The sequence below is a fragment of the Porites lutea genome, chromosome 3 (genome assembly GCF_958299795.1).
Source record: "Porites lutea chromosome 3, jaPorLute2.1, whole genome shotgun sequence".
NCBI lineage: Eukaryota > Metazoa > Cnidaria > Anthozoa > Scleractinia > Poritidae > Porites > Porites lutea.
This window is the reverse complement of record NC_133203.1, coordinates 15552253-15575894: the sequence shown is the minus strand read 5'-3', so window position 1 is coordinate 15575894 and position 23642 is coordinate 15552253. Positions and strand designations below refer to the sequence as shown.

The following is a 23642-nucleotide window of genomic DNA, read 5'->3' as shown; positions in this document are numbered from 1 at the left end:
GTATTCGTTTCCTGCACCGCTTAAAGGGACACTATCAGAGTAATTCTTGTCATGGTAAGTTTTTTTATAAAATGGGCGAGTGTTTTTCCCTTGCGTGAGCGGCAATTAACAAAAAATGCGATAGTTTTAAAGTGAATATGTAAAGAGAAAGGAAAAACAAATATCAGCAATTTGTCCGAGAAAGCATGACACAACTTGAAAAGGATATTCTGATTTTTTTCAAGTTGTAACCCCTTTCCTTGATTATTTCGTCCTTGACGTTTTATGTACCAAGTATCGATTCAGTTCTGACCTCTTTGGCGATGAAGTTATAGCCAATAAACCAGTTTTCCATCAGTTGCTATAAAGTTCCGATATAACGCGCACTCTGATTAGTTGAAAAAGCGTGCTTTTTGAGAGGATAAAACACGGAGCTTAAGCTGCCACGCCATTTGCAGGTTAATGTTTCTTCTGAAAATTAGAAAGTAATGTGTGGGAAATATAACGGATTCTTTATCATAAAACAAATAAAGAAGCCTTGACTGTGTTCTGCTCTGTTAGGAGAAACATTCGACTACGTCTCGTGTTTCCCCCTGCACTTTTTTTCGTACTCTTGTCGCTTACTGCGTGCTTTAGTTACAACAGAATAGAGCACAATGAGGGCTTCTTTATTTGTTAAGCAAACCCATTAAACTCGGGCCTTAAACGACTAGCGTTCTTTTGATTTTAAACAGAGGAGAGAGAAGTCATTACGTCACGTTGGCATGGTAGCAAAATTTCTGGATGACAACAAACCGAAAACATCACTTATAAAGTGATAGCCTGCGTAGCAAGCGTTTCCTCGCGAGTTCGTCGAGAAAGTTGGGACGAGTGCAAAAAAAAAAGGAATGCAACCTTTTTTTTTTATCCCCGCTCTAACTTTCGCGCAATAACTCGACTGGAAACGTTTGCTACGCAGACTAATAAAGTGAATTTGCACTGTTTCAAATTTCGACGATCTTATTGCCTTTCTTTTAATTTGTCAAATGTTGACGAAATCTTCTGGGGTTAAATCCGTAAGGACCACATCTAAGTTTAGAAAAAGAAAAAGGAAATTTTTGCGTTGTGCTCACCCACTTCGTAAAGCGGGTGCGTGAAATTAGAAAGTTTCACGTCGCAGCCGTGCAACGACAGCTAAGAAACATACAAAAATGAGTGGTGCACGTGTAGAGTTGTTGTTTTGCTGATATAAACCTATTGCTTTTTTCCAGTTCCCTTTGCCGTCGCCGGCAGGGCGCGGTGTCGTTGCTTAAGCTCCTTATTGTTTATCCAGAAATTTTGTTACCATGGTAACGTGACGTCAAAAACTTCTCCTCTCTATTGAACACAAACAATACGGAATATAACTGACGTCATAAGCCTTTCTTTGATCCTTTACTCGTTCCCAGTCTCTCGGACATTTCTCAAGAGAAAAAGCAGTTTAAGACGGCCAAAAATCAAGGAGACGCATTTTTAACGTTCAGAATTGTTAATCAAACTTCTCTAAAGGATTAAAATCAGTTTTAAAATTTTCATGTCTTATACACATTAAAGGGAAACCAGTTCGGAGGTTGTATTATTTTTCAAATGCGGCCGTGTATATTGGCCGGCTTGCGGTTGCTTGCAAATCTATTAGCTCAGCCTTCTTAAGACCTTTTTTTGGTTATGAATTAATGTAGGATATATACATCATGTTACCTTCATTCACGAGTGCACCGAGCAGATTATGAACTATACTTTTAAAATGCGTATTAAGCATAATTTCACAAAGAAAATACACAAGAATGCTAAATTTGTTTTTCCCACTCCTAACAAAAGTTTTCAAGTTCCACCAACTTTTGTATAAAATGTGACCACTTAAGGAACCTGACACAAGGCAAATCTGATTAACCTTACAAAGCTAGATTATCGTATTTTATAAGATTGTTTCACAAAACAACATTCAATATTATACCGGAAGAGACGAGGGGGGAAGTGTTTTCATTATCGGCAGGTGGCTGCGTATTGGGTTGTTTTCGTAGCTGTACCAAACATATTCAGGCGAACTATAGAAAAGATCTTAATTGCTCCTAGATTCCTCCCAAGACTTTTCAAAGGGGTTAAAAAAACGACACGCTGAATGCGTGTTTTAAAACTTCCAAAAAAATCCCAAACGTTTTCGAGAAGAAATTTTGTTGTTATCGTCAGTCGTATTTTACCAGATTTATTTACAGTTTCAAACAAGGATAAATAATTGGCTAACTCGATGCGCAGAAACGTTGTCTGAGTGTATTTTTAACAGTTTCCCTTACTTCTCCGATCTTCCAACAGTACAAAATTGGATTTAAGGAAGAATTCAAAAACACTAAAGTGACTGTCAATTGTGCAGCATAGTAAACTGATGAATTCATCCCTTTTTGACGCACATAAATTTCTGCAATAAAATGAGGCAGATAACAAATTATCAATGCCACTTGTACCCACCGTGCACTATAAACGCCCTTTCTGTATCGAGCTATGTTCAGTGGAATTGCGTGGGTCGGTTCTTGTGAAGCTTGGCTTGGAACTTGGATTTTGTAATGACGCAGTGTGAGGAAAATCTTGGTGTAAGAAAGAATTAAGGTAACTAGACAGAAACAAGCCATTATGAAAAGATATATGTTACTGACTGGGCAGATAACGGACAAAAGCCATATAACGGCTACTGTTGTAACTGCCTTCTTCTTCGTTACAACTTTTTGGTATTTCAGCCCCAGCAACAACGCGAGAAATCTATCCACGCTTATTGTAGTCAACGTTAACAAAGACGCCAAGCCCAAGATAGAGGCTGTAATGGATACTGCGCAATTGCGTAGTAGCAGGTATTCCAGGTTTCGGTCAACACCGAACTCCAATATGCCACGCACAGGGGCTGTACGATAACCCCAACACAGAGATCAGTTATCGCTAGATTACGATACAACAGTTTGGAGGTCGCTTGAAGTGAAGCTAATTCCTTGCGTAGAGCAACTAGAATTAGGGTGTTCCCCAGCAATGCAATGATGGATAGAAAACTATTCACCACGGGAATGAAGATGAGCTGGTCGTGAACTTCACCAGTGATTTTTACCGAACAGTGCAGTAGTGTGTTTGTTTCATGTGTTTGGTTATCACTTTCGAAAGAATAATTTGTTAGTTCCGCCATCTGTCTGCAATGCAAGTACTTGACAATGAGGTGTACTTGAGCATATTTGGCTTCTTAACTTGATCACCAGTAGGTCAATATCCCATCTTGTTGTACTGTCAGTCAAACTGCAGGTACAGCTGGTATTGCGATTGTTATGATAAACGTAGCGCTGAGTCGTACTCATAAGTCATGCAGCAAAAAGAGATTTTCTGCTCTTGTAAACAGCAACACACGTTTCAAAGACCTCGATAATTAAACGGTTTGAAACAAAAACTATTTTCTTGCGGGAAACTGCTGATTCCAAATAAATATCTTGCAAAGTTCGATAGCAAATCCAAAATTAAGGATTAACAATTATTATTAAAAAATCATTGGATAATGCAATTGTAGAGCTCTGATTGGCTTAGCCATCATGGTATGGGGCATTATACCATGCTCGCCAAATATGGTAACTGTACGCGTCTGGTCAAAATTAAAAACAAGCTGAAAATCTGTTGTTTTTATAAATAAAGTCAGGAAGAATTCTCGATATTTTGTGGGCGTTTTTATTTAATAAAACAATCATTCCACTGGCGCTTGCTTAGATATGCGATGATTATAACCAACTCAGCACTACGCGCCTCGTTGGTTATCCACCATCTCATATCCAACGCATACTCGAGGAACAATTGTTAAAAAAGAGAACCCTTTTTTTTCGTTGAGTAATTGTTCAGTTTAACACCGATATAACACTGTCACTAAAATCGTTAGCCAGGTCTGAGTCAACTCTCCTAATCATTATTTTCTGTTTCTCCAAAGAAATCGTATTATGTGTTGTTGATTTTTTTCGCTTTCGGTCAAGGGAGAGAAACTAATAACGCCTCCTCACAATTACTTGCCAGAGCGCTAGGTTTAGCATGCACCGCTGTGCACGCAAATGACAAGTGACATCTCACTTATGCTGTATTGACGTAAAGCTACTCACGTCATCGCTTTTGAAATATGCATTTTTGCCAGTTGTCTTATATTTTTCTGGGTTCGGGTGAAATAGTATTTTATTGGCGCTGTCAATAGAATCCAATGACTAAGCACTCTCCTGCCTTATTTCATTCGCTCATCTTCGTTAATCTGATATTTGACATGTGTAAATGTTAAGTGGTTTGCATCACTAGCCACATTCGCATTCCCCATAATACAGGTTGTTTACCCCCAAATTTTTATCTATTTTTATCTGTCGAATCTGAGCCAGCAAGTATCCATCAATGGATCGCTTTCTGGACAGTTTTCGCTTGACTGTGGCGTACCCCAGGGTTCTTGTCTGGGTCTCCTGTTGTTCGTCATTTACAATTCCCCTGTGTCTAAGGTTTATACAGCGTCCCCTCTCGCAAAGTCAATGTTACGTGGACGACACACGAGCTCAGTTTCGGAGCAGATGACGATAACACACAAGATGAGGCGCTACTACAGTAGGTCTTATATCAACCAAATATGTAAAGCCACTTTGTACCATATTCATGATGCGCGTCGAATTCTAAATCTTTGTCTGAGGAATGCCTTCAGACATTAGTTCATGCTAATGCCCTCTAAATTAGATTGTTGTAACAGTCTACTTCATGGGCTGCCCAAATATCAGATTTGTAAGCTCCGACGAGTCCAGAACACTGCAGCAAGACTTACGATGATGAACACTAGGAAGTGCGCCGTAATGATAATAATAATTAATAATAGTAATTTCCATGTATAGTGCGCAATTTTCCATGAAAATGTTCAAATGCGCATGACAGTAAGTTAAAAAGTAAGATCTAAGGGCCTGTTTACATGGAGGTGGGGGACCCCAGATAGGTAAGGTAATATGCGGGGGGTAACCGCACCTATCATGTAAACGTGATAAAATTAAAATGAGAGATTATGTGGACAGGCGGGTAACCCACCAAAGCTGGTTACCTCACCTACTTGGGGTCCCCCATGCCACCTCCATGTGAACAGGCCCTAAAATTCAAATAGATAATATAGTAGTGGCTTAAATTTACAAATGCACGATAAAATGTTACAAGGATAAAATGTTACATACCAAAATACAAAACAAGATAGAAACTAAGTCATTAAAAATGCTTATCTATAAAATAAGTGAGTTTTAAGGTTAAATTTAAAAACATCAACAGACTTGGCGCATCTGACATCGAATGGCAAAGCATTCCAGAGCTTCAGAGCAGCGCAGGTGAAGGATCTATCAAGTGATGCTTTGGATATGAAACCCAGGATAGCTAAGTAAAAGGTTATCATTTGAGTTCCTAAGATTATGTCTTGATGTACGCCTAAGAGCAATCAGAGATATGATAAATAATACGGGGCTAAACCATGAAGAATTTCAAAATTAATCAAAAGAATTTTAAACTCAATTCTAAATCTAATTGGTAGCCAGTGTAACTCCATCATAAGAGGCGTTTTGTGGCAAAATTTGTGTTCATTAAAAATCAGTCTAGCTCTAGAATTCTGTACACGTTGTAGCTTACTTAGTAAGGAATCAGGCAGGCCATATAATAAGCTGTTGCAGTAGTTAAGACGACTAGATACGCATGCATAAATGAGTGTCTCGGTGGAGGTTTGTGATAGATAATTCCTGATGCGTCGTATGTTGTACAAATAGAAAAATGAAGAAACGCAGATCTTTGTAATATGCTTCGACTTGGACAGCCTAGAGTCAAACCTTGAACCAAGATTCCTTGCAGTGGGAACAGGATAAACATCTGAGTTCCCCACGCGGATACTCATGATTTCAACCTTTTCCAGCTGTTGTGGTGTGCCAATAATGAGAAATTCAGTTTTGTTGTCATTCAATTGAGGATTGTCATTCAACATCCACAATCGAATATCCGATACTCAATTTTCCATGCTTTTTAAGGCTGAAAGCTGGTCTGACGTAAGATTAGGACTAAACGAAATGTAAACCTGCAGATCATCTGCATAACAATGAACATCAGGCAGATGAGTTTTGACAATCTCAAAAAGCTTACTCGTATACGACGTTAACAGAATGGGACCTAGACAGGAACCCTGAGGCACGCCACATTCCAAGCTGAACTCATCAGAGAGTAAGTCATTGATCAATACTTGCTGATCTTCCGGACAAATATGACTTAAACCAAGAGAGAACTTTTCCTGGAATACCAAATGAAAACTGGAGCTGATGCAAGGTATCATAATCAACGGTATCAAAAGCGGCGCTCAAGTCTAGAAGCAGAAGAAAATTAACACGCTGATTGCTCATATTAAGAAGAATGTCGTTGGTGACTCTCAGCAATGCAGTCTCGGTGCTGTGATTTGGACGATATACAAGCACGAGGCAAGTATCCAGAATCAAGAGAAAGGTTAGTGATCGGAGGCAGTAGCACATGAAGGAATTCAATAACAAGTTTGGATGGGATGAGATCAAGAGGACAAGAGTTATTCGTTGAAGATGATATAATTAGGCCATGTACCTCGGATTCGGAGAGAACGTTGAATTCCGAAAAAGTGGAATCAGTAACGGTACCATTGGCATCTCTGATATAAGGAGAATAGACCTAGTTTGCGATTTCCAACCTAATAGCATTTATTTTGTTGGTAAAAAACTCGCCAAAATTGTTAGCTAGCTGATGATCATCGGAGGATAAAGGTAGGCCAGCAAGTTTTGATATATTCAAAGTGATTTGCTTGCATTGAATAATCGCTTTTGGTTCACCCTGTACCTCACCATGAAGTTCTCTATGAGCTTCATTGGTTACCAGTGTTTTATCGTGTCGTTTTATCGTATCTCTTATCTTTATCGTGTTTTATCGTATCTACAATCTCGTTCACAAAGGCTGCGATCCTTTTGGTCAGCATCAAGGACTAACCCGTTCCACTGGCTAAGGGTAACTCAGACTCTGAGGACGAGATTGTTACTTTTAAGGCCATGCCTGACATGTCAGTTAGCTAACCTAGCCACATTGGCGATTTATGTAGTTAGCACAAGAGAGAATGATCTAAGCTTAGCTCATTCTCTCTTGGTTAGCATTAAATCCTGTTCTGCATATTCATTAAGATCGAATTACAAAATTGTTTAAGAACGTCTTAAGGGGCGCATTGAGGCAACTTTAGGCGATAGCAGACGCCCATAGGCTCCTGGTGATAGATAGTTTTCCGCTGCCGCCCCTAAACTGTGAACATGCCTTCACACGCATCAAGAATCGAATCACTGGGCGCTTTTAAAAGACATGTGTAGACACACCTTTTTAGATTAGCTTTTACGTAGTTTTCAACATATTTTATTGTAATTTTTATTTTATTTATGTATTTGTATTAGCATTTTTCCTTTTTATCGATTTTATCTAACATAGATACATTTTATAAATTTTCAAGAGTATATAGAGAATGCAGAGTGCTTTCGATCATTTATATGTTAAAAGGCTCTATAGCAAATTAAAAAATCATTATATATTATTTTTAATTAATATTATTATCATATATTACTATTATTAATTTTGCATAAGTATTGTTATGAATTTCTCGTAGGACGACTTCAATACCAGAGGAAATTTTGGCCCTTTCTAAATGTGAAGATGATCCCAAGAAAAGGATTGTTACGTCACGAGTGTTAATATATAGGCACTCAAGAGCATATGGCAAGAGAGCACAAAGCAAAGGAGACCCAACCCTGTATATATGCAAGCCTTTTTCCTAAGGCAGTTCTTCCTTAGTTATTTTTAGTGACAAAACGCCAAATTTTTTTTTTGTAGTTCGTCCGCCCCCCACCCCATAAGTTTTCTAATGGTCCGTCCCTTAGAAGAAGTAAATAAGTAGGAGCGAGGTCTGGAATGCACTTAGACGGACATTTTATGGAGTGAAGACCGGGATTTTGTTCACCAAAGCCGCTCGGCCAACCAGCTCCGATACGAATGTTGGATGTATGTGAACAACTTGTTCCAGTTCTGTGCAGTTGCTGTTCATAGGTCTTCAATTGTGGAGGGGTGCAGATGTTTATGTATAGTCCAGTGGTGGATCCACTCTGGGGCGGGGAACCTAAATATTTCAATAAAAGTTCAAGCAAGCGAAATGTAAACTTAGTCATTTGTTATGTTGTTTTGGCTTCCGAGCAGTTTAACTTATTTTGCGAGATGATTATTTGACCATGTAGAACTAAACAAGGAGACTCCTTAATGGGGAGGGTAGTCATATAGTCTACTACGCAGCCGTCCTTTGTAACACTAGTCTCCGACACAAACATTCCGCAAATATGTTGTCCCACCACTCTTCCCCATAAAGACGAGCCAAAGAACGGCTGCATGAGAGACTACAAGTAAATAGGACAGTCTCAGATTTCTTCCAAGTTGAATTTTTTTTCGCTAAACGTCATGCCGTATTCCCCATTAAATCCAATCCAGCTAAGTCCTGGATGAAGGTTGCCTTCCTCGTTTTCCTTACTCTAGCTTTTCCTCGGCATCTAAATTTGGGCTGGCCACTCACTGGCTTGATGACCAGGCCATTAGACAACGTTTTCTTAGAATGCTTGTCAACGCCTCTTCTTAAGCCCGTCTTTTTTTTTCCCTACTTGTTTAGTTAAAGATCATTACCTTAAATTTTCTCATAACTATCATGGTGAGATTGTCCGCCTGAGAGAGACCCTTCCTACTGAGTCGATTAAGGCAGCTAGAAATTAGCCTAGTTAAGGTGATTCCATAGTAAAAGAACGTAACATAGATTTTAGCTAAAACTTGGTACACTGATGTAAGAAGTCAAGAAGATGATAAAAAAGTAATAAAAAGTGGGGGTCACCGTGCTCGTTTTGACGTCACAATGCTGACAAATACGGCTATTTAGGACCCTTTTACAAAAACCGCGGGCAGCGCAAAACTAGACAAAAAGGAGAGATTTTTTCGATGATGCATGTGACATCACACAGAATTTGACTTTTATGTATTGTTTATCCACTTACGTACCAGAAAAATGCCCTTTAATGCCCTTGTTTTTACTTCACGTTCCAAAGTAGAATTAAATTGGACGCGCGCTTTTCGACCCGTGATGGCTCAATCCGTACAATTTAGTAAAATTGCCAAAAAACTGAACATAGATTTGTGCCAATTTTTTTCTCATCGAAAGGAAGCACTGTCCTTATTAAAATCATGAAATAAAAAATGGGGGTCACCGTACTCGTTTTTGCGGTAGAGCTGCAGAAAGTGCGCACCAAACGCATTTTCTCCGATTTTTGAGAGAGGACTGGGGCGAGTTTCAAAATAGAATGTGTGTGAAAAGGGGAAGAAAGTATTAAAAAGTCCGTTTTTACAGAATTTACATCGAGATATCACATTTAGGACACAATGTGATAAAGAAAGTGTTTAAATGAAAATCAAAGTGAGTAAGCACAAGTTAAACATCCACTATCGAGGTTCTCCGAGAGGAGGTCGAACTCAGCAACACGCGTACTGCTTACGTTATGCACATTCGCAACACATTGAGTCTCACCTCGGCAAGAAACAACAGCAAGCAAAAATTCCAACAACGTTTCTCTTCAGTCAACTTCATTTTAATAATATTACTTCACATGCTCTTTTTTACGGTGGCCATCTTGTTATGCGCAGTAAGAGATGCGCAGTGCAAAACTAGGGAATCACCTTAAATCTTGGCCATACCAATATTGAGCCGTATCGCCCGCGCACCCGGTAATCACCGCTTTTTCAAGGGTCACTTAGAACTGTCACCAGGTATTTTGACACCTGTTTAAGAGTCTGATATATCGTTGTCAATAAACCCCCTTCCACTGAGAGGCTCCTGCAAATGACATGCATATCTCTACGATATAAACTGACCGAAATTCTTTAATCCGTCTAAAATCTCCTTTAAAATTTTTTTACTCAAGACAAAAGCACGTTACTGACGATTGGATAATAAATTACGTATCCTTTAATTTGCTTCCCCATTCTCGCTTGTGTAACACAGTTTAACGAAGATATATCAGAAAAATCAGTTCTTACAGAGCTCAAATTTTTAACTAGCACCGAGGACTTAGAGACAAAGACTTCCACTAAATTTAATGAGTCAACAGACTTAAAAATAAGTAAACTGTATAGCCGATAGAATAAGTATCAGAAAAAAAACCGACATATCTTCTTCTGAACAAAAACGATACGTTTTTCTTGATAATTTTGGGGTTTGATTGTGACAATGATCTTATTTTTCTGTGAAAACAAAGCTATTTCTGTACTTGGATGTAAAAACATTTAAATAATTCAGTGATTCTCCGACCCAGAAAACGTACCTGTTATGGTTACAGCTCAGTTGAAACAGAATCTAAGTTTGCTTCACAAAAACGTTTTAACCTTTTGTATTTGATTTGTCTTACCAGCTTCGATTAGTCGAATAATAATACAGCCACAACTAATACAGGAGAATTAATTACAGCAGCAACTTTACTGACTTTTTAAAATAGTCTACAGGTGATAGGCTCTGAGGTAAGTAAGTCGGAACACCCTTGGGGATCACTTGGTTTATAATAACTCATGTATACAATTGTAACCAGGATCGATAATCAGCGAGGAAGCAAGATATCAAATGTTTCTTTTGTTAATGATTTTAAATTGTGCTAACTGATATTGTTGTGATTCTTAATTACATTTATTTGAGTAACACCTGTTAAATTCAATGCTTTGTACTTTTCACTTAACCTATTGCAGGTATTTGTTTTCTTTTGGTTTTCGTTCCTGACTTTCTTGTTTCTTAGTTCACTTTTGGCGCCAACTTAAACACACGTGTGCTCTATAAACTCTATATTGCGACCAGGGCAATCTTTCATGGGCTTTGATAGTTATAAAAAACACCCCTTATTTAAATCAAATTTAGTTGAAAACGTTTTTGAAATCATTTCAGTTTCCACAGGTCAAGCAGTCCATGGCGAAACTTGAAAGCTTCGTATACGTAGCTCTTCTCTGTTTTGCGACATCCTTCTCGTTCTATATTGATCCAATCGCCCCTCAGTATTACACGCTGCCCGAGGTTGCACGATCCGCCATTCCGCATGCGGTCGCTCGTTTGGAACAAGCAGACCCGCGACTATCTCAGTTGCTGATGGCAAAGAAGCAAGCTCTTAGAATAACGAATGATATAAATTCGGAAATTCAAGCAATTCTGCGGGATAACGTTTATCGTAGGACATTTGATGGTGGGGTCGAAACAGATTCAAACGGAGAACCATTCCTGAACCTCAGACCAACCAATCGTCTGTCCGCAATTATCGGAGCACAGGGCGGGACCTGGTTCCCAGGCCCCTCTGGTGTAGGTATGACCGGAAGTCGCATGCTTGGGGGACAAGCGGATTACATAAGTCGATTAAGCCAGGTTACAGGTTTTCGTAGAACCCAGGAACAATTACGGTTACCAGTCCAGACAGGGACAGTAGGCCCATCATCGGCACTGCTACAAAGAGCCCTGGCGTTTAGAAACATGAACTCTCAAATAGCTAGCCCACCTCAGAGTCAAGTAGTACCCTTGAGGCAGATGCCTATAGGACAGCAACCCATAGAGCAGGCTAATCAAATCAGTGCACGAACTTTCACACCGGCAACAGCTCAATCAACAACAGATCCTTCCGATGAAATAGAGAGTAAGTAAACGATCGTTCTCCATGGAAGTAACTCTGTCGTTCTATTGATCAGTGAAACCCTTTGCTCAAAGAGTTTAGGGTCTGGGTCATGATTGATTTGCAACATCTTTCGCTAGGAGACCTAGAGCAGAATGAATTTTTCCCCAAAAGTAAACCTTGAGGTCTTCTTATGCCTTAATTAAATTACGTTCACGTGACATGACACGTGACCAAAATTGAAAATGAGAGAAAATGGGGAAATGGTGGCGAACGCCGGTGGAGAATAAACATACCCAACTTTCTACGTTTGGAATTAATGTACGGAAAGTTCAAAATTAAAGTTTTGAGTAATTCAAGATTAAATTTGGGCATTTAAAATGATGTTCACATTTACAATTTTTTATTGAAGTGTAATGGACGGTCATTACAAACGTGAAGTTTTAGAAATATTTAATATGAATAAGAAAAATGTTATTGCGCGATTTCTTTTATGAAACCTGTCACCAATTTGTCAATTATTTACGATTTTAGCAAAATAGTCACGTGACATATCATGTGACTTATTAACACAATATTTATACTTTAAAATGTTAAAGAAGATGAGATCTTTCTGTGACAAATTTTGATTCCGCTCAAGAGATCATTCTGATCATTCTCTATTGTTCAGCTCCATAATCTGTGTCAATAGAGCCAATAAATCATTTTCCACGGGTAGACCCCTCGGTCCCAGGCCTTAAACTAATTGAGTGTGCATGATTTCAGTCACATCATGAGTAAATTTTACTCTTACCTTTCTGAGTTGTTTAGGTTAGCCTGTGTACAGTCGCTTCCTTCCCTAAAAATATCGAGGGAAGGGCGTGGCTGTACTCAAGCTACTTTAAGTGGGACTAAAGAGGATCTAGTCTCAATACCATGTGTACAAATCTGAGTGAGTGAGTAGCGATTTTGAATTTTTACAATTTGCTAACCAAAATTGGCTGGAAGTAGAATGAAGGTATATCATAATGGATCGCTTGTTCCGCAAAAGCCTTGTTTTGTTCCCATTTTCGTATACGTGAAAAAAAAAAAACGCCTGTCGTATGTTGTTTGTTTTTCACGAACCAACACCCACAGTTTTCTGTATAAACATTGTTACAAAATTTCAGGAGATCAGGAGAATCTCAGGGCTTAAGGGGGGAGGGGAGGGAGGGGGGGTCAAGGTTCCGCACGTATTAAAGTTATATTGAATAGCTGGGTGTTCCCTGTAAATTTTAGGCTCTTAGTGTGAGCTGGGTATAGAAATCCCTCCGCTTTATTATAGTATATTAGGAACAATCAACTTTACTTGATTTAATCCAAGGGGTTAAGTATGCATTGACTTTTTATCGTAGGGATTCTTCAGTTGGGTTTAATTTATTGTTCTTTGGTTCAATCTTGTAAATTTACAATCTTGTAAAATGTTCTTTGAGATGAAACAATAACAAACAAAATAATCGCTCTCTTCTTAACCCCGATGGAATGCTCCCTTAAATAGAATATCATTGATCTGACTCATCAAGCTTCCTTTTGTTTCAGAACTTGGAAATCCTAAAGAATTTGATGAAAAGTGTGCAGTGCTTAAACTGACATTTGAAAAATCAAACGGGGCTATGGTGTTTGATGATTCTCCACAAAGGAACGATGCGAAGCTTAAGGGAGATGTCCACGTATCAAAAGACGAAACGGATCTCGGGCAATCCGTTGTTTTTGGGAACAACGGTAAAATTGTCCTTCAAAATGGCTTCAAGGGAAAACCGAAGAAATCTGTGGCAATATCAATGTGGGTGAAATTAAATTACGTGAAAGGAAAGGTGCCACTTATAACAGCAACCGACGAAAATAATTTTGTTCGCTATGATCTTCTTCTGCACAATGGCAAGGGTGAGTGGATTCACAGAGGGGATTCTGGGCGAGAGCTCTTTCATGTACAGTCCAGTTCCTCGGATGTAACCGCTGGCGAATGGCATAACATCGTGGGCAGCTATGACTCCCGGTCCAGGACCGCGTCACTGTGGGTTGATGGGAAGGAAGTGAGCAAACAAGATGGTGTCAGCGGTATGCTGTCACAAAAATGGAATAAACTGATCATTTTTGGAGCCAAATCTCGTGGAGACATGGATAACGTATTTATGTTCAGGTGTCCTTTGGACAAAACTAAAATCGTGGCTTTGTACGTGTCTGACGCGTCTCACAAAGACGTTAAAAAGGATTAATAAACACTTCTTGCGTTAGCAGGAAATCAAGAGGCAAACGACATAGTCATCGCTTATACAGTCCTGTAAATATAAACTGCTAACCCCTGATGGTTTCCGGTTTCCAAAAGTTCGTCGTACGACCTCAACCATTCAGTACCTGGAATTGCTGGTCTAAACGATCTTTGGAAACTACCGACAGTGCAAAAAATAAGTTAAACTCAATGGTTTCATATTAAGTTTAGACTTGATATACGCATTTAAAGATGATGGCCAATGGAAGTACCTTGCCACTGCTAAATATCAGTTCCAAGTAATTTTCCAAAGTTTTTTCGGAAAGCGCTTTGTCTAAAAGCAAAGAACGAGCTTTGAATACTAGTATTACTTGACGTTTTGCACCGTGACTTTGTGTATTAGTTGTGATTCAGATAAACACGATGAAATTGCAGTATTTTAGTGGAAATAAACACAATAATCGGGAGAGATCCTTATGTGCATGCCGCCACAGAACGTTAGGAATAACTCTATCCGATTTTTTTTAATTGAGAGAAGCAATTCCTTTCGAGAAACTAAAAGGAAATAAGCGGGAAAGAAGAAACTGAGATAGCCAAAATCAAGAAAATTTCGTACTTGTGTAGGATATAAGTAGGTTACTTTTGTATTTAATTAAAGGAGCTGTGTCACGAAATTCAGCCAAATTTTTACTAAAAAGTAGGTACTTACAAAATGCCCGTTCAATTAAGATAAACGTAAAAATAACCGCTTAAAACATTAAAGGAAGGTTAAAATAACAGAACAGATGCAACAGATGCCACGGATGGGCAAAACTGAAGAAGATGGAAACGGATTGAAATTAGGGTTTTTGAAAACTGTTCAGCCCAACAGTTTTTCAAAGTTGATCTCTGCTGTTTGCAAGTTCAAAAATAATGCTCAGGAGACATATTTGTTTGTCTCGAATCTCTGATTTTGTCATTTCCTTGTAATTTCCTTGCTTACTTTAAGTTCCATACCGATTGAGGGCGAGTAATTGGCAAAATTAAACAAAATGAACTGGACTGCCGTGACACAGCCCCTTTAACCAAGACAAGTTGTGCGAATTTAACTTTAAATACCACGATTATTTTTAATTATAGCTCCTGTTACACGTTAGACGAGGCAATTTTAATGAAGACGCTGTCATCCTGAAAGTGCGGTTCTTATACTAATAAGTTTACAAGAAGATATAGATATTATTTTATTTTATATTAGTTTCTAAGTTTACTGGCCGACAGCAAAAGCTCATTTTCTCTTGCCGACCGCTGACGGTAACTTACGTGACTAATCTGAAGTGCAGTTGACACAAGACCTCCTTCTGCGGAGTGCATATCATTGGTTCTTGACTATAATGCTGATGTTAATGATGGTGATGATAAAGATGATGGCGATGGTGTCAGTATGCTTGGCGGCAAAGGTGGCGACGTCCGGACGTCAGGTTGAGTTCCGTCTTTAGGTGTTCAAGTAAATTAATGCATGGGCCTTCAGTTACTGCATAAAAAATTAAAGGTTGATGTCTAACCTTTAAAGGTTTAGCCATATCCACCATTTTCGACAACAGAAGTGGTGAGCCAAATTTTTGAAGATGCAAACCATGCATCCTGCAGGTTTGCCAAAAAAGTTTCTTTTCGCTTCTCTTCCTCACTTTGTTTCATTTTGCTTGTCTTTTACAAAGGATTTACTCCTGAAGGAAAAATTGTTGTGAAATCGCCTAACTGCATGAGGGCCGAGATGGTGGGGTTAGCGTAACAGCTATTAAACACTAAGGGAGAGGTTAGCGTAACAGATAACACCAAGAGAGGATAGGTTAAATTTAAAAGGGGTTGCAACGCGTTAAAACAGGGACTTTAAGATGCCACGACGGCGATGACCACGAGAAAGTCAAAAAGGCAATAGGTTGAATAGGCAAAACAACTACTCTGCACCGACGTGCAGCACCCTTTTTGGTACATTTCTTTGCCGTCACTACACGACTACGACGGGAAAATGCCAACCGATTTCACGTTTTATGGGGGACGAAAACAAGCGACGGCTAAATTTTCTCTCTCTTTCTATACTTGAATATGGTTCTTCTGGTGAATTCGGCTCAAAAAGAGTTCGTTTGCATTTGACATAGTAAGTGAGTTGGAGTAGTCGTGATAGAGATTGAAAGAACGCAAATTCACTTTTTAAGTGACGTTCTCGTGGCCGTTGCCGTCTTGGCATCTAGTGTTATCTGGTGTTATCTTATCCTCACAAGTAAAAACATTATACGAGTATTAAAAAAACACTCTCTCACACCTTCAAACGCAGGAGTAGAGACACGGATTCCTATACATTATTCTCTCCTCGCAAAGTGAGGGAAGATATAGCCTTTTTGCGAATGTTAACTGGGGAAATTTGATCAGTCAGGCTGGGTCACCTCTAAAGTTTCTATTAACTTGTTGAATTTTATAGGCTCTATTTAGTCTCCAGCATGCTTTGTAAAAGCCAATTCTAATTCAATATTTTATAATAGTTCCAACATTAAAAATTCAATCTTTATAACACTTTTAAACAGTAAGAATATATAACACTTGGAATTAAAAGTTGGTAGCTAGATAAATCATGTCAGCTACCTTGATGATATGACACCCGTACGTACGCTACAACGCAGACTGCAGACTGGAGGGTAAACGAGTTACTTGTTGTGAAATGCTTTAACAGATTCCCTGTCTCCAAACTTTGAGTCATTAAAAGTCTAGTTTAGGCATAGAAAGTCTGTTAGAACATTTCCCAACACTCTTTACCTCGTGTACCTGCCAATGCAATCTGCAGTCTGCGTTTGTCACACACCGTTACGCAAGTTTAAGGATCGTGTATTTTGCACGAGCTTGTTTCCTTATTCTCGTGATTAGCTCGCGTTCGGTTTTCTAATCCTTATGCGTGATTATCAGCTCATTCACTCGGCAGTTTTTGCCTGTGTCCGTGAATAACATGTACTGTTATTGTCCTTACCTAATCGACGTGATTGGCTCACCGATTTTGCACTGCAGCCCGCGTGCTTATCGAGGTGTTTGGAACAATTACTTATGCACAGCTAATGATATTTCAGATATTTCGCGATTTTTATAATCAGGTAAGAGGTAGTGTTGAAAATTGGTATCTTAGCAAATAAAATAATCTTGTCTGCTACGTCTGATCATCTCACCAAAGCTTCGTTAGCAGAGCAGGTGACGCGGTTGCAGGTTTGTATTTGGCACCGATTAAAACCGACGGTAAGTGTTAAACTGAATTCCTTTTAGTATCACTGAAGCTCGTCAATAAACAAAGGACAGTCTATTTATACGCTTCATTTTCATGTAGGCATCACCTAAAACCAGTATTTGCTTATTTCTGAGCATGCAATGCTCAGTAAACCTGTTCCGAGTTAAAAGGATCTTAGTAGGTCATATGGTTATCACTGTTTACTTAATCATAATTGACTTTCTTTCACGATCCAGACCGTTCGGATGAGATGGTACAAATGGAGCCTTAAAGGAGAATTCTTCTCATCGACGTGAAATCATTCACCTTTCTGAACAGCCTTAAGCAGTACTCAGCGAGCTGTCATATTTACAGCACCGACTTCAGGGGCGTAGTATAAGTGCTGACTTAAAAAAAGTTAAAGACAAGCAAAAGCAACAATAATAGCATCAACGGAGAAATTAAAAAACAAACAAACAAACAAACAAAGAAGATGACCATGAGTTAAAAACCTGTGCAACTTCGGTTCTGAACTTTTATCAGATTATTTTTCAGAACGAAAGCCGTGACTGCTGTGAAGTCCCAACGTTCCTAAGACCAAGAAGATTTAATTACCTCACTTTACTCGTCTGATAATAGTCACCCGGGTAAAAACGATTTGGGAGACCGAGTAGGGTTGAACATGGAAAACTGTGCCCACCCTCAGGGAAATTTCTAGTTACGCCCCTCCCGATTTTTTAACAAAAAGGAAGAAAATTAAAAATGATAGCGCCAATAATTTTTGACAAAAACGCACTTACTTAAAAATTATAATTTTACCCCCCCTCGCCTCCCCCCCCCCCCAAAAAAAAAAAAGAAAAGAAAAGAGAAAAAAAGCAAAATAACGTGCAGCCATTTTAACGGGGCGACTCATACAAACTCATGAATACCGCATGCAAGGCCGAAGGGCACTTTGAATGCTTTGTGAAAGAATTTGTGTACCGTCATATGCTGATGATGGTAAGGTTTTTTTTGGTTATACCGTACTGTTTGTCAGCTGCCTGCGATATCATGTTAAAAGAAGGCCTGTTATTTTGTGAGGCCGCGGCTCTACCCTCAGAAAGTTGACTTGTTTGTATTTTTTTCTAAACAGATGAAGTGTTTCGTTTCTATGTCAACACTGCTGATTGCAGTTCTTGGATGCTATTGCCAGAAGGATAATTTTCAAGCCCTACGGCTGATTCCAGCGTCGGAAAAAATCAATTTGAACTTGATTGAGTGGATATTAGTGGCTGAAAGAGCACAAAGAGAGAAACTCGGAAAGGATTGTCTTCCAAGTCAAAAATGCCCGGCCAACAATACTTGCTGCTATGTATCGTCTACGAAGTTCCGCTGCTGCCCGTTAAAAGATGCTGTTTGTTGTGCCGACCATACTTGCTGCCCAGGGGGCTACAGATGTACTGAAACCATTTGCAAAAAAAATCATTAATATCACTCAGCACTTGTCTGTAACCAGAACACAATCGATAGAAAACAGGATCTTAAACCATTTTAACGGCTAAAAGTACAACGGATCATTTAATAACTCTTCAGCCATCTTGGGACTACCATTATCAACAGTGCTAACAGGTTCTAATGGCATTTAAAAGTTAACTTCCGAAATGATACCAGGGCCAAAGAGAAATAGCTAACGAGAAGGACACCCATCTGAGAAGTCTTGGTTAAGGGTTCCAGTGACAAAATTTTCTTCTTAAATAGTGTAATACTGGCTGAAACATTATGTAATTCTGATGATCCAATATAAAATACATTGTTAAAAAAGTGTTTATTTTAGAATTGACAGTGACAATACAAGTGGATTCATTGGCATACAAGTAAACATGCATCACTCATTTACAGCTTGAAATGTACTTTATTCAAAAAATTGTCTAGTGACGTACTGATCATTTTTTCTTTTTATTAGTTTTTGTTCTAATATAAGAGGCATTCACTGAAATTTGTTGCATATTAACCACTGCACATCAAGTAAATCAGCAACACAAGATTCTTCTTCTCAACATGTACACATGTATTAGACTTCGACTGGTATTCATTCTATCCCCTGAAAATCCCTCTTAGCATCTTATTTATCTTTTGAGTACTGTAGATCAAGGTTTTGTGGCCTCCTGCAGTAATAACTCCTTTGATGCTCTGTGAGATACTAGATTTCCTAACAATAGAAGTGATACCTTTTCTAACTACCTGTGAACAATTGACTATATCTTTAGAAGTATCATATAATGCTTCTTCAATTAAAGACGCCTTGACTTCTTTGCTAATGACACTCGAGACTACAAACTGTAATAAATTTCGGGGTAACGACTTCAAGCGAGAAAATATCATGTTTATTTCTTGATTCTGGTGATATTTACGAGATGAAGAGTTAAAATGAATTTCATTTGACTTCAAAAGAATTGGGTTGTAAAGATCTCTAAAAGGTTCAATATTTGGACCAACAATGTTCTGTACTTTATTTTTGTTTTCTCCCACAATCATTCTGAAATCTCCCGCAAATGACAAACCCGCGATGCTTAAGAAAAGCTCTTCTTCTGTAAAGAACTCTGGAAGGCTCAGGAGCGCCACGTTGACAGCGCTGTATAAATTCCCCTTCAAAGCTGACAAAACAACTGCGTCATCTCCTCGTTGTAAGATTTTGACTGGTTTGTGAAGTCGCCCAGAGAGATATAACCACTGCCATTCGTTAAGATCAAGAAGAAAATTCTCGCGACTGATAGTCCCATATTTAATAACTCTCCCCTCCATTGGCACCAGAGTATTGTAATACATTCGTGCACCGAATCTATCTTGCAATGAAACCACAGCATTGGAGCCAAAACGTCTGACGAAAGAGTAGTGGTGTGAATGGAGATTCAGATTAGTTTTATGCCATTGATCAGCGTCTTCGAGGACAAAAACAAAGTCCAACATGTTCTTTGAAGACACATTTCCTTTCTGGGAAAATATTCCGGAGCCATAAGCGAAAGCAAGGGAAATTCCGGACGGAAAACGAGCCACAATTTTCTTTAGAAAATCATCATGTGAGTCCGCCATTTTATTCGCGCTAGAGCCCAGTCTTTCATCTTGAAAGAGAGGTTGTTTACCGTTAAGTTTACCATGGCAACAGCTGAGCTTTTGTGGCTTCTCAGCTGTTGCCCCAGTTCACATTTTTTTCTGCGATGGCTTTCTTCAACTTAACACGGCTGGGACTACAGGACCCTATAAAGTCTGCAGTCACTAAACCGGGAACAGCTTCTGCACCAGGCGGAGATCTTGATACAGCGAAATCAACAGCTGCGGCAGCGTCAAGACACGCCAGTCTCAAAGAGCCGGTCTATCCAAACTCGGAAGCGAATGGATCTCACGTAAAATACACTACCCGTCTACACAAACACATTCGACCTAAATTGGGTAAGTCTGCCTAAGATAAAAAGCTTTCGCTTCCATACTCTGCGTGATATGTAAGCGCGATCTTAACAGTGATGATGAGATTTTATTTATTGAGACGGAAGTTGTTTATAAATTTTATAAAAGTGATAATGGCCTTCTTTGTTTATATCACTCACTCTTGGTTTTAATATTTAGTCTTGTTGTGTTGTAAGATTATAGTCGAGAAATAGAAGTTATTACTTAAAGGGCTTTTTAGTTAGCAAATACCCAATGATAATAAAAATGTGCTTAAAAAACTCTTATATGACACAAGATCTCCCATGAGGCCTCTCAAAATTTTTGCCGCACATCTTTCTAAAAGTTACATTTGCAGGCATTTGCACAAGCGAAATTGAAAACCATGCCATCAACCTGATTTTCAGATGATCGTGCAGGCCTAATTTTTAATGCACTCACGTCCATATCCTTGGACATTCACATCCGTATCCCATATCCTTGTAGTCTGTGAACAGGCTCTCTGTTTGGGGGAAAACAGGCTAATATCCTTGAGGCTGCTGCATAGGACATTTTTAGGGGGTGCCCCTCATTCACTGAGTGCAGAGGCATTTTGGAAAAGTACCCTCTTTGTGTAAGGCTGTATATGCACTCATGAAACTCAAAGGAAATAAAATTGTGTTGAGTCTGTACTGAGATCACGTAAAATGAATTTAATAATTGTCTTTTCAGATGGTAGTGGCCAACCTGAGAGCATTGCTCCTTCTTTGATACTAATAGACTCTATGGACTATATCAAAGAAACTTCAACATTGTTGACCCAACCTCCCAGCAGTAACAGTTTATTCACATCCAGGGGAGAGTAGGATTACTCCCAGGTGCTTCATGCTACACAAAATTAATGGTGATAGCCCCAGCCGTGGGTGCTTCACATGCTCATGTTAACCTCCAACGCAGTTGTCTTATAGCTTCACTATAAAGGCATTCCTTTCCCACTTTAATTTGTGGGAAAGGAACCCACGACAAAGCCTTAAGAACGTCTGCATGGGGGACTAGGCTCCTGTGTGCCTTTACCAAGTGCATAAGCAAAGCTTCATATTTTGAACACTGCAACCATTTTGCTTTATTTTTTCTATGATTTATTCTTTTTTCTTAAACAAGGACTTTTGTCATTTTAAAACCAAAAAAGAACAACAAGAATAACAACAAATTGAAAGAAACAGGGTCCACAGTTTTCCAAGAGAAAGGGCAGCCTTCTTCTACTGCAATGCCAAAGGGTCTATTACCCAGTGCTTCTGATAATTCTTGTGGGATGATTCTCTCCTTCTCTTAATCTTTTAACTTAAAATTAATTTTTGCAGGACCAAATGAAATATACCACACCCAAATAACAACAAATATAAATTACAGTTATTGGATGAAAGATGGAGTCCAACAAGAATCATGGACACAGAATGATCATCATCCAAGAGTCAATAGTGAAATGACAAGGTATCATTCAATAATAATATTCATCAACATATTACTTCCTTTCATGTAAGATTTTGCCTAGTCTGCATAGCTGGCAGCAGTTATTTATTTTTTAACAGGCCCTGCAAGGGGAATATGTGAGATTTTCTTCCTTTTCCCTTAAAAAAACGGCACCTGCTATGTAGGGTAGATTTTGCCCTTCAGACCTGTGTATTTTGTACCTGAAAAAGCATCCGAAGTTTAATTGACAAGTCATTTCAATAACTATACATACAATGCCCGGGTAGTAGGGTGGGGGTTGGAGGGGTTTTGGAAGGGTGGTTGCGGGCACAGTTGGGGTTGATGAAGCCATGAAATGTATTGAAATAATAAGGTGTTATTCAATAATTCATGATCTTATTATTTCAAGTAATGATTTTGCCCTACAGGGCCCAGTTGTTCAAATGCCAGTTAGCGCTAACCCAGGGTTAAATTTTAACCAGGGCTTCTTTTTCTTTTCATCAAAAGCACTCTCTCAGATGATTTTCTATATTTTTTTTAGAGTATCCAATCATCAAATTGTAGACAAAGAGAATTAAACTGAATTTGCTTTTTACGCTCTCACATCTGAGTTCAAATTTCGCACTAACCCTGGATTATCTTAACCCACCTTTGAACAACCCGACCCAGGTGTATTAATTTTTGTACCTGTACAGGCATCAGACTTTCATTACAAGTCATATCAGCAACTATACAAAGGAACCCAATACAGCAAACTGCTAAATGCCTGGGGAGTGGGGTTAGGCGAAGGGTGGTTGTGCCCTGGGGGTGGGGAGAGAAGGAGTGAGGGAAGGGTGATTGTGGGCACACTTAGAGTTGATGAAGCCATAAAACGTATTGAAAAGGACTGAAAGTTAATGCAACCTTGCTTTAACATTAGGGTACATACATACATACATACATACATACATGTACTCTACCAGTCCCATTTCACTTTGTTAAATCACAAACCAGGACGGTAATAATAAAATCATATTATATTAGAGATTTCTTGCAAAGTTCAATGCATTTCAGATAACAGAAATGCTGGAAAATTTGCAAAAATGAATGTAAAGTGAAAAAAACCTTAATACTTTCTCTAGTTTACCCTTTAAGGACTCAAGTTGAAAGGTACATGTATGTTATAAACTTCAAGTTCAGTGATCTTGTGTTTGTTTCCTATTTTCCCAGATTTGTTGATGAAATGACACTTACCAACAGAGAGTTCACGTTATTTTAAGCACTGAACAATGAAATAGCTGGGATGCTCAACTTATTTCTCTCCCTCCTTTAATTGTCACAATGTTATTACTTTCTTTAATAGAATATTTCAATGATAAATGTTGTCAATTCATTGATGACTAGGGTACAGTGCTGACTTGTACATATAATCATTTACAACCACTTATCATGAAGTAGAAAAATAAGAATTCAACATTGAAACATGAAACTCAGATTTCACTTAAACAAACTGTATCGATTAATGAGAACATTACCCTTTTATTGAAAAGTACATTGGTTTTTTAAATGTAATGGGTATGTAATTTTTTTCAGTTTTTTGCTAATAAAATACTTTGATAGAAAATGTACACGT

General features: G+C 38.7%; 3 protein-coding genes across 3 annotated transcripts in view; 2 read left to right on the top strand and 1 right to left on the bottom strand.

The window, feature by feature from the left end:
- LOC140930604 (sperm microtubule inner protein 11-like) overlaps positions 1 to 23637 on the top strand; it is a 287809-nt gene extending 264172 nt beyond the window's left edge. Inside the window, exons 2-4 of the mRNA XM_073380325.1 lie at positions 20336 to 20587; positions 21922 to 22051; positions 23240 to 23637. Coding sequence (XP_073236426.1) covers positions 20356 to 20587; positions 21922 to 22051; positions 23240 to 23288 — 411 coding nt within the window. The 5' untranslated portion in view covers positions 20336 to 20355 and the 3' untranslated portion in view covers positions 23289 to 23637. The remainder of the gene's footprint in view (positions 1 to 20335; positions 20588 to 21921; positions 22052 to 23239) is intronic.
- On the top strand, positions 11007 to 14193 carry LOC140929426 (uncharacterized). The gene is made up of 2 exons (XM_073379228.1): positions 11007 to 11735; positions 13269 to 14193. Exons 1-2 carry the CDS (start codon positions 11024 to 11026, stop codon positions 13943 to 13945), a joined length of 1389 nt encoding a protein of 462 aa, XP_073235329.1. The 5' UTR covers positions 11007 to 11023; the 3' UTR covers positions 13946 to 14193.
- On the bottom strand, positions 18294 to 20235 carry LOC140929425 (phosphatidate cytidylyltransferase, mitochondrial-like). The gene has a single exon (XM_073379227.1). The coding sequence runs from the start codon at positions 20228 to 20230 to the stop codon at positions 19235 to 19237; it is 996 nt and encodes a 331-aa protein (XP_073235328.1). The 5' UTR covers positions 20231 to 20235; the 3' UTR covers positions 18294 to 19234.
- Positions 23638 to 23642: the final 5 nt, after the last annotated feature.